This window comes from Limulus polyphemus, unplaced genomic scaffold, assembly GCF_000517525.1.
Source record: "Limulus polyphemus unplaced genomic scaffold, Limulus_polyphemus-2.1.2 Scaffold1158, whole genome shotgun sequence".
Classification (NCBI taxonomy): Eukaryota; Metazoa; Arthropoda; class Merostomata; order Xiphosura; family Limulidae; genus Limulus; species Limulus polyphemus.
The window spans coordinates 250,277-266,357 of NW_013666768.1; the positions used below are offsets into that span (position 1 = coordinate 250,277).

Here is a 16,081-nt window from a genome sequence, read left to right on the forward strand (position 1 = left end):
GTCTCCAGCCATTATATGCACATACTTGATTAGAATACACAATTAAATTAAAGAGGCCAGCGTTTGTGAGCAAATGCAACATGTATCCACCATGCAATCCCAACATGGTCAGTTTTGACACCATCAAGAATTGTGAAAAATATAGAAAAATTATATTGTTTATATCACTGCTTGGCACCTGCAAGAAGATATCTTTGTACCAAATCCTATGCAAGTTGGTTTACATACACATGAATAGTTCACAAAAACCCCAAATTGTGCTTTCCTCACTGAAAAATTGAGCAAAATTGTCTACATCTTTTTTTTTGAGCCTGTAAGGTATCTTTGTATCAACTTCCATGTAAACTGGCAGAATTACAGTGGTGCAATTATATAAAAAAAAAAAACCTAAAATTATGTTTTTGTGCCATCTTGACCCTCCCACCCCTCACTATAATTACAAAAGATGGGAGAGTCCTACATTTTTATTTCTCAAAGTATGTTGTCTGTAGAAAAGTATCTTTGTGTTAAATTCCAGGTAAATTGGTCAAAACAAGGCAAAGTAACTGACCACAATTCCTAAGATTATGGGTTTATTTAACCTTTTGACCCCATCTAAAATGACCAAAAATGGGCATATCCTATAATTTTATATGTATATGTACGGGACCTGTAAAAAAGTATCTTTCTATAAAGTCCTATTTAATTAGGTCAAAATACAGTTGAGTAATTGAACCCCCCCACCCCCACCCAAAAAAGGGGGGGGGGCAAATCCAACTTCTTTGGAGGTCAATGATAATTTATAAATGTGCCAATCTTTATCTTGATCGCTGTAAATATAACTGTGCAGGAACACAAAACATACATTTTTGGGGTTGTTTGACCCAAAAAATCCTTTAAAAAATCCTCAATCAAAAGAATGAAAAATGTGTCTTGATGTATTGGACCAAGATATAATCTTCCAGAAATGAAAAAATGGAGATTGGCTGAAAAGAGTTTGAAAGAAAAACAAAGAAGAAACAAAAGAAAAACAGTGTCTCTCTGCAGAGGCATAATAAAACAAATGTCAGTAAGTTTAATATGCACTTGAGGCTAACTTTTCAATTTTCTGTTGTTTTAACATGTAGAGGTCTTTCCACTAATGTTTGTGTTTGTGCTAAATTTATGATGTATTTTTAATTATGAGATCTTGTGCAAGAATTGCAAGTATAAAATATAACAAACATAAACACCTGATGACAAAATATACAATTATTTTTCATGAAATAACAGAAAAAGTATGTATTATTATAATGTAACTAATTTTTAGAAAATATCTTAAGATGATTATTCAGAACATTTTCTGAAGCAAAATAATTAAGTATTTACCATCATGTGATGGGCATTCAGCTAGTATTTAATAGTATATGACCAAATATGTTGTTGGGATAAAAGCTTATAGGTGCCATGATCTTAATATACTTGTAATAGTTATTACGTGTAATTTGTGTGCATATATTTTGCATGTTCTGAACCGTTCTTAGCTTGATTATATATCTCCGAGTTTTAGGTTAATTTTTCATATTAAATGTCTTAAATAATTACTATAGTTATTAGTGTATAAAGGCCACATTAAATATTACATGACATCAGTAATACACATACAATTAATTTTCATATTTATTTTCAAACTATATTTTTTAAGACTTTATCACATGATAAGCCTTGTTTCAGAGAGTAGTGACACATTATCTTTAGAAATAAAATATTGCAATGTATATGTAAGACACAGTAAGTTCACAGAAAATGTAAACAAAGTTGTAGGTTAAGGTTTTAGAATTCTGTATTCTTCTGATATTTGGATAGTAATCAAAATAGACAAGTAACCTATTTCGCCAAAAGACAATAACACAAGCATTTGTAGATTAGATGTGTTCCTCCATATTTATGTTTCATACACCTGCTTTGTTTAGTACTATACAATGGTAATACAGTTTATAAGAAAAAGCTAGTTGCTATAGGTCCAGTACTACTATGCAAGGAAAAGGTCAGTCATTGATGAGACACATTTTCAAAATGCTCACTTGTGAGACAGAAATTTGTTTAGTTAATTACATTTTTCTCCCCCAATGAAAAGTGATCCATGTGGAATACAGTGAATTTCAGTAATAGCATTCACTTTTAGATCATCTAAAGAGTAAAGGATTGGATGAATAAAACAGTTTTCCTTCAGATGACCTCGGATATTATGAAAAAACTGTTGCTTTATTTGCAGCACCTGTCTGATTTTCAATGAAATGGAATACAATAATATCATATGCAGAAGCATCAAAGGAACCAAAGATTCTGTTTACATATCCACCTCATCAGACTACCAACAATGCAACAGGTATTGGGGATTTACATACACATAAGCCAGTACTCGTATATAGTACTGAGTGCATGCTCTGGCTTGTTACTGGTGTCTTACTTTGTGTATGATGTAGGTTATGTAAGAAGATTCCAAAATTCAGCAAGCTGCAATACTCTGGGAAATATTCAGTTCTTTAAAAACTTGATGGTTGCTTTTGCACAGAGAAATAAACACCTTTTCCATCAGTTTACCTGAATTCTCATGGTTTTTCTTCAGCACCAAACCTGTTGTGCAGAATCCCTTGATGACTTGACATATGGTCATATATAATTTTGTTCAGTTTGGTAATTTATTGATAACTTTTTTAATTGTGACTTAAAAGTAGTGCAAAAATAAGATAATGAAAATATAGTAGGTACTTCCATGTTACAGTTCACAATGTTATTGTACCTTATCTATTTGTAACTACATGATATATTAACTTTGCTCTGTTATCATTTACTTGTTTGTTTATAGTTTTTTTTACTGTTTTGATGGTGTTTGAATGATTTATGATATATTTCTTTTAGCAAAGAAAGTTGTTCCCATTTTTTGACTGTGCCTACCAGGGATTTGCATCTGGAAACCTAGAAAATGATAGTTGGGCTGTCCGTTACTTCGTTTCTCGTGGGTTTGAACTATTGTGTGCTCAGTCATTTGCAAAAAATTTTGGCCTATACAGTGAGTTGTTTTTTATTTACCATAGTTTTTAGTAAACACTTCACATTTATACCCCCCCCCCTTATCTTTAGTTCATTTACTTAGAGTAAGTGCTATTCTGTTTGAATAGCATTCATTTATATATACTTACAAGTTTGACAGTTTAAATATTCATGTGAATGAAAAAGTTTTGTATTGAGATGGTAATTTTCTTACTAGTGCTTCATAGTATCTGTTTACTACTTAGTACAACATTAATTGAGACATATCTGATGGTAACTGGTATGTATATTTTAGTGCCATGTTTTTGAATGTATTTTGATAGACCCTATTCTTGTTATTGTTTTGTTTGGTAACATCTAGTTGCATGAGAATCATTGGTAGGTAAAAAGTTGGTATTCTCATATTTAAACAGTGCTGGTAAGTTAGTGTTATGGAACTGTGCACTAAATGGACTAGGAATCAGATATCTTTGCAACTTTCAAACTAAACAGTATTATAATAATGATAAAAAAAAAAAAAAGAAAAAACCGTGATCAACAATTAGTCTGCCCAGTATGGAATAGCAAATAATCACGAAGAACTTGTGGTGTATAATTGTGCCAGATTTTGTACATAAGATTCAGTACTATGGTTTATAAAATTATGCATGTTTCATGAAGTTAAGTATTTTACACTCAAAAATTAGGTCTAAAAAAAAGAAGGCTCATCAACTTTAGATAATGACAGACAAGAAAGTAGTTACTGTTGCATGTGCACATTGTTTTGTCATGCTGAATAAATTTACATTTTATTAATGAGAACTTCTACCATTAAAGCTAAGGATTGTTAACAAATATAAAAAACAAAGGATACAAACTTGTGTTAAGTGCCACTTAAGGAATATGATCATAATGGAAGGTTTAGACAGGTAGTTTCTCAATAAAGTGCAGTATTGTAAACTATTGTGAAGTTCAAAATTATCTCTAATTAAAACTGTTACTGTGAAAATTAGAAAATATAATTCATGATTTGGGAAAGAAACCTCTAATGTTTCATCTTCTATATTGGTACTTAATAAAAACTAATTTCTAGTAAGAAAATGGCACAAGTCAAGATCTCGTCATAATCATTTGTTGTTGAATAAGAATTTTTATTTCCAGCAAACCTATATTCCTTTTAAAACAGTGCTGAAATTCAGTGAGTAGATGATTGTGTTATAATCTTCATAAACTTCTAGTGTTGACTCTTTTCCTTTTAGTTTCCTTGGTATGTGATGGAAATTTAGTTATGAAACCCAGTTTGTTGGCATTGTACAATGAATAAAGTCAGTTGTAATTTCTTTAGTTCTGTAAGACCTGTTGTAGAACAAACTGTCAAAATGTTGAATTTCAGTTTTTTGTCTACTAGTCAGTGCACATAATCGTGTGGCATCAGATGAATAGTTTCTAGACTTTATAACACTTAAATGCTAACTATGTATACTAAAACTGTTGTGGGTTGTTTTTTTTTATGTAGATGAAAGGATTGGTAATTTGACATTGGTATTCAAAGATTCTTCGCCAGTTGTGAATGTCCGTGCTCAGATCACTTTGTTGGTTCGAGGAAACTACTCTAACCCTCCGGTACATGGAGCTCGAATTGTTTCAAAGGTCCTAAATGATGCAACCCTCTATGAAGAATGGTTAGTGTGTAAAGTGAAAGTTACATTTTTTAAAATTCAAATTGTAATAGTTTATTTTTGTAAGTTCAGTTGTTTTACAGTTACACTATAGTTAGTTATAACTTTTAGCATTGAAATGTCCTTATGTTTTAACAATAACTGACAGTTAGAAAGGGTCAGGATTACTGTTACTGTTTTTTCAATCATGTAATGGTTCAGCCAGATATTTGCTTATTAATCTTTGAAAGGTGTAATGCTGTTGTATTGTAAGTTAAATAGTTCAAAAGATTTGGGAAATTTGGAAATTAGTTGAGAGTATTCTTCTATAAATAGGCTAGCATATGTTTTTAGCATAGAGCTCTAAATAATAACATAGGCCTGCAATGGTTTTATTGCCATGAAAATTTTACATGTTTCTCAGTAATTCCTGTACACTGAATTTGAAAACGATATCCATTTTTCTCCATCACGTATAGATTTTTCACAAAACATTGTAAGGCAATACATAAAAGAAAGACCACAACATGTAGTTTAGAGACTAAAAGACAGATTTCACAAAAAAATAAGGATGAATGAGGATGCATATTCATTTGACATCAGTGTTCTTCACTTTTCTTCAGTTTGTTTGTATTTTTAACAAGCCTAATAATAAAAAATGTTCATTGTGGTAAATGAAATAATAATTTGATCTAAGTAAGTTTTTTTTCTTCCTGATTTGTAAAAAAATCCTTACATGATGGAAAAAAAATTAATATTATTTTTGAAATATGCCATAGCTGAATTATGGAAAATCCATTATTAAAACTAAAACAACTATTATGAAGTTTACATTTGCCGGCCTGTGTAATTTGCCTATTTATATTACTATGCTACAGAACCTCTCAGTTATGCTTAAATATTATTTGGCAGAAGTTGCTAATAATAATAATAAATAAATAAAAAACATCAAAACTAAATTCAAATTTTAACATCAAAGTTAAAATAACTAATGAAGGTTCTAAAGATTATAAGAGTATTTAAGAAGAGAATAGCATTCTTTGTTAATATTAATTATATATTTATTGCTATATCTTGTCCACAATCAAGCCACCTTAAGTAGAGCAAAAATCACTTCCTATCACCTATGACTGAAGTATTATTTTAGCCCGTGAAAGATTATTATAAAGGATATATATAATGTATACCATATAATATCAAATGTATGAAGTACAGCTTGAAACTAATCTAGGCAAGGTCACATTAAAGAGATGTCTGGACGGATCAAAGAAATGAGACAAGCTTTGCGAAATAAGCTAGAAGAACTAGGGACACCTGGAACATGGGAACATATCACTAATCAAATTGGCATGTTTTCTTATACTGGACTTAACCGTAAGTAGAAGGTTTATAGCATCGTACCCAATATATTCTTCAATGTTATTGTTGATTCATCCATTTGTATGTTCAAATATACCTCTAACCACACAATTTCTTGTTAGCATAAATTTGTTATTAACCTTTTGCTTTTACTAAAAGTAAACATGTTCCAAACTATCATTATAAACCACTTGTCACTGAGTTACACTGGTTTTGGTGGATTAGGTTACATATGATGGTGGAGTGTATATGTGTATAGTCTTCTTTGAGATGTCTTTTATTCTCCACACTGAATCTATATTTGTATAAAATTTATAGAATATATAGCACTGATATTTATCAGCTAAGTACTTCATGCTAATAAATTAGTAGCATTGGTGCTACACATTGTTAATCTTATATGAATATAGGTTCACGTTAGTAAGTAAAAGACATTTTAAAACACCATATATATATATAACCTGTTCCTTAGTTTAAACATAAGATTTTTAATCAGTTTAGTGTATTTAGTCCCAGAATCAAACTAACACTTGCATAGTAAAGTTTTGCATGTACCAGTTAAGTCACTTGCATACATGTATTTTTCAATACTTCTATGGCTCTTTATTTACACTAATTCTAGAAATTTGTGGTCTTTACAGTTTACCTTTCAATTCTAAACAAACAAAATTTTAATTTATCATTTTATTTTGTTTAGCATTGGAATGTTTTTGTGATTTGCATACTTAATGTGTTTTAGAAATTTCTTCTACTCTAGTTTGTTACACTAGTTTTGTATTAACTTTAAGTTTACGGGAATGTACCTAAGCAACCAACAAAACAACACTAGTATTAAAAAAGAAAAAAAAGTATTTAAACTTCTAGGTTTCAAATTTCATTTGCATAACCCCTAGAACCTGCAAAGTGAGTATCAAAAGTTCTTTTTAAGTTGTTTTTTTTTCCCCACTTTCTCGATGATATTACTAACTGTAGCTATTATTGTTGACCTCTACTATGTAGTCTATAGTACATTACAATGAAATGTGTAAAATTAAGATGTAGGAAAAATGTACATACCTTAATATTTGGTGAAATAATCTTAAAATATTTTCTTTTTTTTGTATGTCTTAACTTTTTCACATGTAATTTATTTTAATAATTTATTGTCCTTTCCTGGACAAGGCAGCAACAATGCTAAGAGCAGTTTGTCTAGTTCTCTATATAATTCTTCATGCCAATTTTAAAATAACAGTTAAGAGAATGTACTTCAAAAAGTGTTCTTTCCATTGGTTATAAACATCTAGCTCAATTAAGTATAATTGGCTGATAAATTGCAGCTCATTGGTAGAAAGTGGGCATGGTATCTGTCATGAGTTCAAAGAAATTTATTTCTCCTTTCTTCACATGTGTTCTGTGGAACTTGAAAGAAGAATGTGTAAACAGAGCATTGAATTTGTATTCTTTCTACATATGCAGATCATGAAGGAATAAAACAAAGCTAAGAAGTTTTCTTTAAGTTTTTTTTTAAATAAAAACAGATAATATGAAACTTTGAACTATAAAGTAAATTTTATTGCAGGTTTCATTGACAAACATTGATCATCAACTAGCTTAATTAAATTTTAAATGTAACTAAGTAAAATCTTGTGACTGCAGAAAATGGGGTCACTGCAAGAAAGGAGTTAATAGAAGCTGAATATAACTTAAACATAATTGCATCTATAACTTTGAGAGAATCTAAAAATCAAACAAAATAAAAGTATAATTCAGAAGAAAAATGCTACAGTAAATGTATACCAAAATCTTGACCATAGTTTGAATTTTCTGCAACCATTTAAAATATTTTTATACAAGCAACTTTTCCATTCCCAGTGATGGGAAAAGTTTAAGTTAATCTGTCAATTTAAATGATTTCTTGGACTTTAAAAAGGTGCGTAGCACTCTTTGAGCTACTTGTATCACACACCAAAAAAGTAATTGTTGAGCATTTCAGTCATTCTAAAAGCTGATCAACAACAATATACTGCAAATCTACATTTTTATTCTTTTAAGTTATGTCAGATTTTGAAATGTAAATGATAATGTGATTAATTCCTAGCAATTTAGTGTTCAATATCCTGCTTGCAATTTTACTTCAACATTATTCATGCCTATTCTTCCATCATTTCAAAAGTGAATGTTGAGCTTTGTCTATGTGCTCAACTTTTCAAATGCAACACGGGAAGTGGTTGCCATAAACAGGATATAGACAAATGCTCATAAAAACAAATAGGTTCACAGTATGTATAAGATAAAAGACCTTAATAAGTTGGAGATGCTTTTAAATTATCTTCAACATCAAAAATCTACAATTATTTGGAAATATGTTTTATTATTTAGGTTCTGAAAAAGAAATATTTCTTAATATACCGAGAATATCGTAGGAAAACTTGATAATGGCATTGTGTAGAATCACAAAGAAAGATATCCTGTTAGAGAAGTAAAACAAAAAAATGTCATCTTTTACAGTTACATTGAAGTCATTAGAAAAAGGTTTTATTAAATGATAACCTTGTAATGACAAACACCTGCATAAAGTTTGGTAGATAGTAAAATATTAGAATGTTTAGTTTTTCAGTTTCCAACAATTCAATGATCTGCACAAACATGGTAAAATTTTAAAAATCATGCTGTTTTTATCATTGAGCTTTCTTACTCAAATGGTAGTTTTTATTGCTTAATTTTCTTGTATTTGTTAATATGGTTTATACATTTTTTATTTCAATTGTTGATTTAGTATCTACTGTTCTATATTTTATAATAATTTTCACCTAAATGTAAACATAAATTCTATTCCATTTATTATTCTCTATGAAAATAATTCCTTTTAGTTATTTCGTTGATTGACTATATCTTGCATAATTTTAACTATGATTTCTGCCATACTTTTTTAATTTTTCTTTCTTCAAAGTTTATTGGTAGTTTTTCTTATTGTAGATTTGCTCTTGCCTGTTTTATTGCTATTTTTATATATTTTTTCATATCTAAGTCTTTTTTTTTGTTCCTTCTTCCTTTTTATGATTTTACTTATTACTGATATAGATTTTGTATTTTTTAATAGGTAGTTTTACAATTCAAATGTCCATGGTGTTTTATAATTTTCAGTTTCTGTATATAGCAATATCATCTTGTTTTCCAATTAATATGGTCTTTTACTTTGAATGTCTGGTCATTTATTATCTTTTATTTGAACAGAGCCCCAGGTTCAATACTTGGTTGAAAAATTCCACGTGTATCTTCCCAAGAGTGGACGTATTAGCATCTGTGGTCTTAATACCAACAATGTGGAATATGTAGCTAAAGCTTTCTATGAGGCAGTATCTAATGTACCATAAAGCAACTGATGAATTCCTGCTATTGTCATCAAGTGTTATAACAATTTATAGGGATCAGTTTTGTTTGTGTTTGTTTGGCTTATAGAATTTTTTTATCAGTTACATTAATTTTATAAAACCATTGAATATCAGCAAAATGTTTAGAAATATTAGTAAGTTTCAGTATAATATATATTTAGTATAGATAATTAATTACGGAATTTTTTATATTTTAACAAATTTTTGAAACTTGGATTATCTAATGCTTTGAAATTAGCAAATATTAATACAGTAACACACTGAAACTGTCTTGTAGTGAGCACAGATTTTGAATTTGAGTATTAAGGAAATAAAATTATATTATGAACCTTGATCTAGTGAAGTAATTGCAAGTGTATAAACATATTAATCATGTTAATGGTAAATTGATGTGAAGATATAAATGTGGGAATAAAATCTGTAAAATAAAAGTGCATGTGGGTTTATTTTCTTCAATGACTTTAATTTTACAACTGGGACATATGATAAATACAAAATATAAATTAACTTGTCAAAGTAGGACAATTTGATTAAATAGTATCCACAAAATCATAAAAATGTGTGGAAAATAAAATTGAAATTCGATGCTGGATATTTGGTATAATTGTTTAAAGGAAAATTATATACTGTAATTAAGAAGATCAAGTTTTTGTTTATTCATTATAAATTTAATACAGTAGTGTTTTTAAAGAGTAAAAACTTTTTAAATATTTTATGATTCTTCTGTGGGAAAGCTATGTGAGACTTTCAAACAAATACTTGTATGCACCTAAAGAATTGGACTTCATACCCAACATGAATTCTAAATTATACCAAGGATTTGAATGCATACTGTAAAAATAATATGGAGTAGAAAAAAAAACAGCTGATCCTAACTATAAGATTATAATATAATCAGAGAAGATTTGGTATTGACTCGAGCAAAATCGGAAACCCGCGAGTGACTAGAAGATATACAATGAGATACTTGTGTTTAAAATATGATCCTCTATTCCATGGGCTTCCAAACTGTGGGCCTTACTCAGGATGTGGATTATTCTGAGGAGTGGAGGGTGCTAAGGAGCTTTTGGAACCCATATGCTATGCCACTCAAATCGAACGTTTTTTTACACATGACTTACACATTACTGTAAATTGCTCATAATTAAAATACTTAAAATGAACGTAGTTTTCGACGATCCCAATAAATGGCATAAAATTTCTGTTACCTCGTGTTTTAGCTGGAAAGTGAACTACTTGATTGCAGGGGTTTGGGCGTAGATTAGTAATTAAAGTGGTGGGTTGTGAATCTAAGGGTATGTGGTTAGTGCCTATTTGGGATTGTTGGTATGTATTAAAAAATTATCAAATCCCACTATTTGATTAGTGGATGCTGTTTGACTAGCACACCTTCCCTCAAGTTTATCAATTTAAAATCAGGAACGGCTATATTAATACCAGTGGTGGGGGTATATATAATATACCATACATCTTAGGTCTGGGACTATTGGATGTTATGGGACTGGCTAAAGCAGATAGACCCTGTGTAGTTGTGCGTGAATTTCCAAACAAGTCATGGTTACAATGATATTTGGCCGTTTGTTAACTCTAAAAGAGAGAGCCATTCTTTTGGCGACAAGGTAAATAGAGGTGATAGACACAATAAAATAGACGAATTAAACGTTTGTAAATTATTGCTCTTTATAAGTACTACCGTACTTATAGTAGCGATGAGATAAATGTGCAATACAAATTAAAATCTCAAACACTGCAAACAACATGTAAACAAAACTTTATAAGCGCTTTATACACATTGTTGAGTAGTAAACAAACCAACTAGAGAGTAACAAGCCCCCAAAGTACTTGAGAAAGTCTGTAGAGTGAAAACAATTTCACAAGACCACAAATTTGTCAATCTGACTGACTAACGTTGCTGGAAAGGCATAATTCTCTCCTGTCTTAACCTTATTCAAATCAAAGTGCACATGATTGAATTACGCTACATTGGCTAAAAGCGTTTTTCTTAGTTTTACTTATAGCCTTCGTAATAACACTACTAACAAGCTAAAAGTACACTATTAGCCATATTTTATAATTATAAACATGTTCTGTGAGTTGCCAAGTAACAACCTGACCCAATATCATATCGTGTGCACGATTGCTTATGTACACGCTACGTGATCAGTCTGAATCTGTATTAGTCGTGAGGACGAACGCTACTACTTCCGAAGTCTGACACGGCTTTGATCAAGTGCTCTGGATTTAAAACAAGAAGATAAGGTGTATAATTTACCTTTGCATTATTTTCAAACTAAATGCGACCTATTGACCTCTAGGGTTATACTTGAAACAGTACGATTTTTAAAATATGCCTTTCAAGGAAAAATAAAACGAGAGAAAAGGAGAAAATATTATGTTGATAACCTCAGGGCTATAAAAAGCAGTCGGGCCAAGGCTTGATTACTTTTTAGTGGCATATATAGCAACAACTTGTGTATTAAAACTTGGTTCTTTTAATACAACACGTTACATTGTGCGTATGCAGTATCTGAAGTAAAAATGGCTCAAAATTTAATCTCGTAGCATTGCCTGGAAATGGCAATGTGACAATGACCTAACCATCTCGAAATTGCTTCCTATGGCAATAAACCTTGAAAAGGCTGTAACAGCAAAGAGAGCACTACTGTAAGAAAGAGATAAGGTTAGAAAGTAATGCTGAATATGCGAAACAAGTCTTAGCCATTAATCCAGCCAAAGAAATAGCCGCCAACCTGACTAGATGGATGAAAAAATGTAACAAAGGTATCGGCAAAAGCCATTAAATGTTGAGAGATAGCTCTAAGAAATGCTACGAGAAGGATAGGCCTATAGTCCAGTCACTCTCAAGACTTAGTATATATAAAAAAAAAACTATAAGAAAAGCGTAAAGTCATGGTTTGGAGCATGTTATTCTGGCATACCTAGGACTCCTTCGTCCTTTTAAAAGGCAGAATGAATTTCACAGCATACCTCAGCATCATTTTTGATTAAGTACATCTAGCGATACTTCATGCATACCCTGATAAGGACAGATATTTCAAAGACAACAATGCATCCATCTACCATAACGGAAATTTCAAGCACCTCCTATGGCCTTCGCTATCCCCGATTCTCTGTTCAACTGAGCATCTGTGGTACAAATTTCAGAGACATTCGTCATCACTATCCTTTGCCTATTTCGCTTCATGAATTGCCTACAGTATTAACGGCTAAATGAGATAGATTATTCACGACACCTTCCATCATCTTATGGATTCTATTCTACACGATACAGGCTGTAGTTCAGGCAAAAAAAAATAGCTGAACTCATTATTAGATATAATTTCTAATTAAGTAGATGTGCAACTTGACTGATTTTTTTGAGTGGCAAATTACTTACCCAACTCTGCCTTTGGTGAAAGTCTACAAATAAAAATGATCTCTTAGTCCATAATGAGCTTTATTTAGAAGCTCTTATAATGCACTTTAAATTTCTTACCTTAAAATTTTTTACTGGTTATTTTAAGGAGACTGTATTCCTACATCTTTTTTGTCTGTCTTGAAAACATGGAAAATACACACAAATTTCCTGAAAATGAGAAAAATCTCTGCGAGGATTTTCAGTAGCTTTCATTCTCCAAACAACTGCTGTAAGACAGGGGAAGTGAAGAGGTCAAGTCGAGAAACTTGGCAGAAATGGCAAAGCAGTTTCGTCACTTCTTGTTCAAAGCAGCCCATTTCACAGTTGAGATGGGGTCAAGATTTCTACTGTTTGAATTGGGTGCATTTGATACATTCAATTTTAAAATAATCTTGAATTTTGCTTCTACGGAAAACTGTATTCTACATCAAGAAGTAAAAAATATTCTAATTATGAAATACTTCTATAATGCAGGTTTAAGCGCTTATTCTAACCCCAGTATAAACTGGAAGTTAAACAGTGTAAATGGGGAAAGAGCTGGAAACGTAAACGACAACAACAAATTATCCTCCGCATTGCAATCGGATGTTTTATTGCGGTTATTATGGGAAACAAGCCAAAGTGCTGAAAGTTTTATTTACAATTTTTGACTTGTAGAATTTTGTTATGGTGTGCATTTTGTTCCTGCTCAACAATTTACAATATCTACTGCAGTTACGACATAGGGGATGTTCTATAAAATATTTTTCTTTTTCAATATATATGGGAAAGTGTAATATGAAATTGGTTTGCTTTTGGATTACTTGCTAAGGAGGAGGTGCGCTCATAAAAAAGGTTTTTCATGATATTCGATAGTTACTGGACCTGTATGGCTTAATATGTATAGTGCTTTTTTTGTGAAAAACGCCTCTACCCCAATTTTTATACTCAGCTAAGCTATGCGAAGTAAGGCAGAAGCCCTATACATATAATATATTGTAAATTACATTCAGTTTCAATCTTTTTTATCAGTTTTTATTTCACAATATTACGATTTATATGTTCGCGCATTTAATTACTGTAACTGTAACCATAGTGACTGATAATTCTTGTTGTTTTGACGTGCATATCATGTCGTGTATTTGACTACCATAACCTTACCTTTGGTTTCATAAATCACATGGACAGAAAAAAACATTATTCTATAAAATAATGTGCAAAACTACAAAGAGCAACAGTTTTCGTCAAACTAGTGAAAACAATATGAATCTGCACTGAAACCGAAGATATATAGTATGTCAGTTGTTGTTTGTGTCACTTCAACGATGAACCCGTCATCGAACCTGAATTTTATTTAAGGAATTCAAAGCCCAATGGCATCAGATAGAGATCTGTCAAGTACTGTTTAAGCTCAGTCTCGACATACGCAGAAGCACAATTGGTCAAATGGGTCTTCAGCAAAGAGGAATAAACTTAGAAGAATGAAATGGATTATTGATAAAGTAAGAATTAGGTTATTTAGGTGCGTTAGATCTTTTTGACTATATATATATCAGAAAATAATTGATGGAAAACGCTATAACTAAATACGATGACAACAGGATGATCAAAATAAAATGTTTTCTGAAAAATACATAAAACCTGTATAATGTTTAAAAAAATATTTTGAAGCAGGTTATTCTAATATGGCGTTTTCCCGACGTACTTATTCTTTTCATGCTCACATACTAAGGTTCAACAACAAGGTTGAAATTTTAGATAGTTTCTGAGAACTTCTCTAACTTAGCCCTCAGTAGCACAGGGATAAATCTTCAGGCTTACGACGCTAAAAATCGGGTTTTGATACCCGTGGTGGGCAGAGCACAGATAGCCTATTGTGTAGCTTTGTGCTTAATCAAGTACACATACACACACATCTAATTTCATTTCCTAATAATTTTATTGCTATGATGGCAATGACGTAACACAAATGCTTTACAATATAACTTTAATCAAGTTATTTTAGATAATCATCGAATTTTGATCAATACAACCTTTAGACCTCGAGACGTTGTCAGAATAGAAAGAATGAAAGGTGATATTAACCCGTATATCCAGTTACACGGTTTCTGCTAATCTGCATATGGTATACTGTCAAATAAATATTATGAACCTATAGGTGGTATAATGTCAGATACAGAGTTAGAAAATTGTTTTGGTTTCTGTTAACATGCAGATGGTAGTAATCATTTGTTCGAATGTGCAGATACATGTGACACTGGTAAGTTCCCGAAGTAAACAAATTAGAACCCAAGACTTCCACGATTATGTTATCGTTTTTTATATACTGAATGATAAAACAAACTTCTTCCTAGTTCGCACAATGCTTATTGTCTCCACAACTGTTAACAGCGTTAATTATCACATGAACGTTTACAAACACGTTCCTGTATGTCACTTTATTGTAGTATAATTTCAGTTTCGTTACTACTACAAAGTCACTCTAAAGTGTTACATATTAGAATTTCAAATGATCTGAAATTGAGCTAAATAATACTTTAAATTTAGTAGTTAAATTGTACTTTGTTTCGCAATACATATTTAACAGTATAAGCTATGCATGTTTTTAAATATAAACTTAATCTAAACAACGTCGATATTAAAATAAATATATAATAACAAATTCGTTACAAAAGTATTTGGCTGTAAGTATACACTTTTGACCGAATAAAGTTGCGGAAAACAATTACACAGATAGAAAACAAGAACGTATGTTGCTTGCAATTTGTAAATATCCTATCCTGAAACTAAAACACAAATACATTGCAAACGACTGCGACAGTGCTTTGTGCTCCAATGTGCTAATCTTGTTAACCATATTACTAACCGAAATTAATTTCAGTTTTCATCTACTACATATGATACTTCATATTATCAGATCATCAACGTTCGACCAGTTTATTTGTACCAGCAGTTAAACGCTCAAAATCAGTAACATAATGTAAATTTCTATAACATTACAACAAACAAGAATTAATTATTATGATTCAATTTTTATTTCATCGAGTAAAATTAAATTTCAATTTATAAAAGTAATAGCATATAACTATAAACCGTTTAGCCTTTAATATAATTATAATGAGAACTCTAATCCTTTTTTTTTTTGGAAATTTGTTTTAACCGCCGACTTCAATATTAACGATTCAAGTTATACTCCGGTATTCTCAAATTTGACCCGGCATGGCCAGGTGGTTAGGGCACTCGGCTCGCAATCTGCAAGTCGCGGGTTCAAATCCCCATCACACCAAACATGCTCGCCCTTTCAT

At 31.0% G+C, this 16,081-nt stretch overlaps 1 protein-coding gene and 1 long non-coding RNA gene across 3 annotated transcripts in view; one reads left to right on the forward strand and one right to left on the reverse strand.

Annotated features, from left to right (window-relative positions):
• LOC111086515 overlaps positions 1-6,467 on the reverse strand; it is a 14,286-nt gene extending 7,819 nt beyond the window's left edge. Inside the window, exon 1 of the long non-coding RNA XR_002611235.1 lies at positions 6,454-6,467. This is a non-coding gene — a long non-coding RNA (uncharacterized LOC111086515). The remainder of the gene's footprint in view (positions 1-6,453) is intronic.
• LOC106462408 (aspartate aminotransferase, cytoplasmic-like) overlaps positions 1-9,813 on the forward strand; it is a 35,945-nt gene extending 26,132 nt beyond the window's left edge. The window contains exons 6-9 of one of the 2 annotated variants that reach the window (XM_022389663.1): positions 2,881-3,031; positions 4,508-4,673; positions 5,881-6,023; positions 7,415-7,485. In XM_022389663.1, the coding sequence (XP_022245371.1) occupies positions 2,881-3,031; positions 4,508-4,673; positions 5,881-6,023; positions 7,415-7,470 (516 nt within the window). In that variant the 3' untranslated portion in view covers positions 7,471-7,485. Of the gene's footprint in view, positions 1-2,880; positions 3,032-4,507; positions 4,674-5,880; positions 6,024-7,414; positions 7,486-9,221 lie in introns of those variants that run through there. The other variant, XM_022389662.1, reaches the window with a different exon arrangement.
• The last annotated feature ends 6,268 nt before the right edge of the window (positions 9,814-16,081 follow it).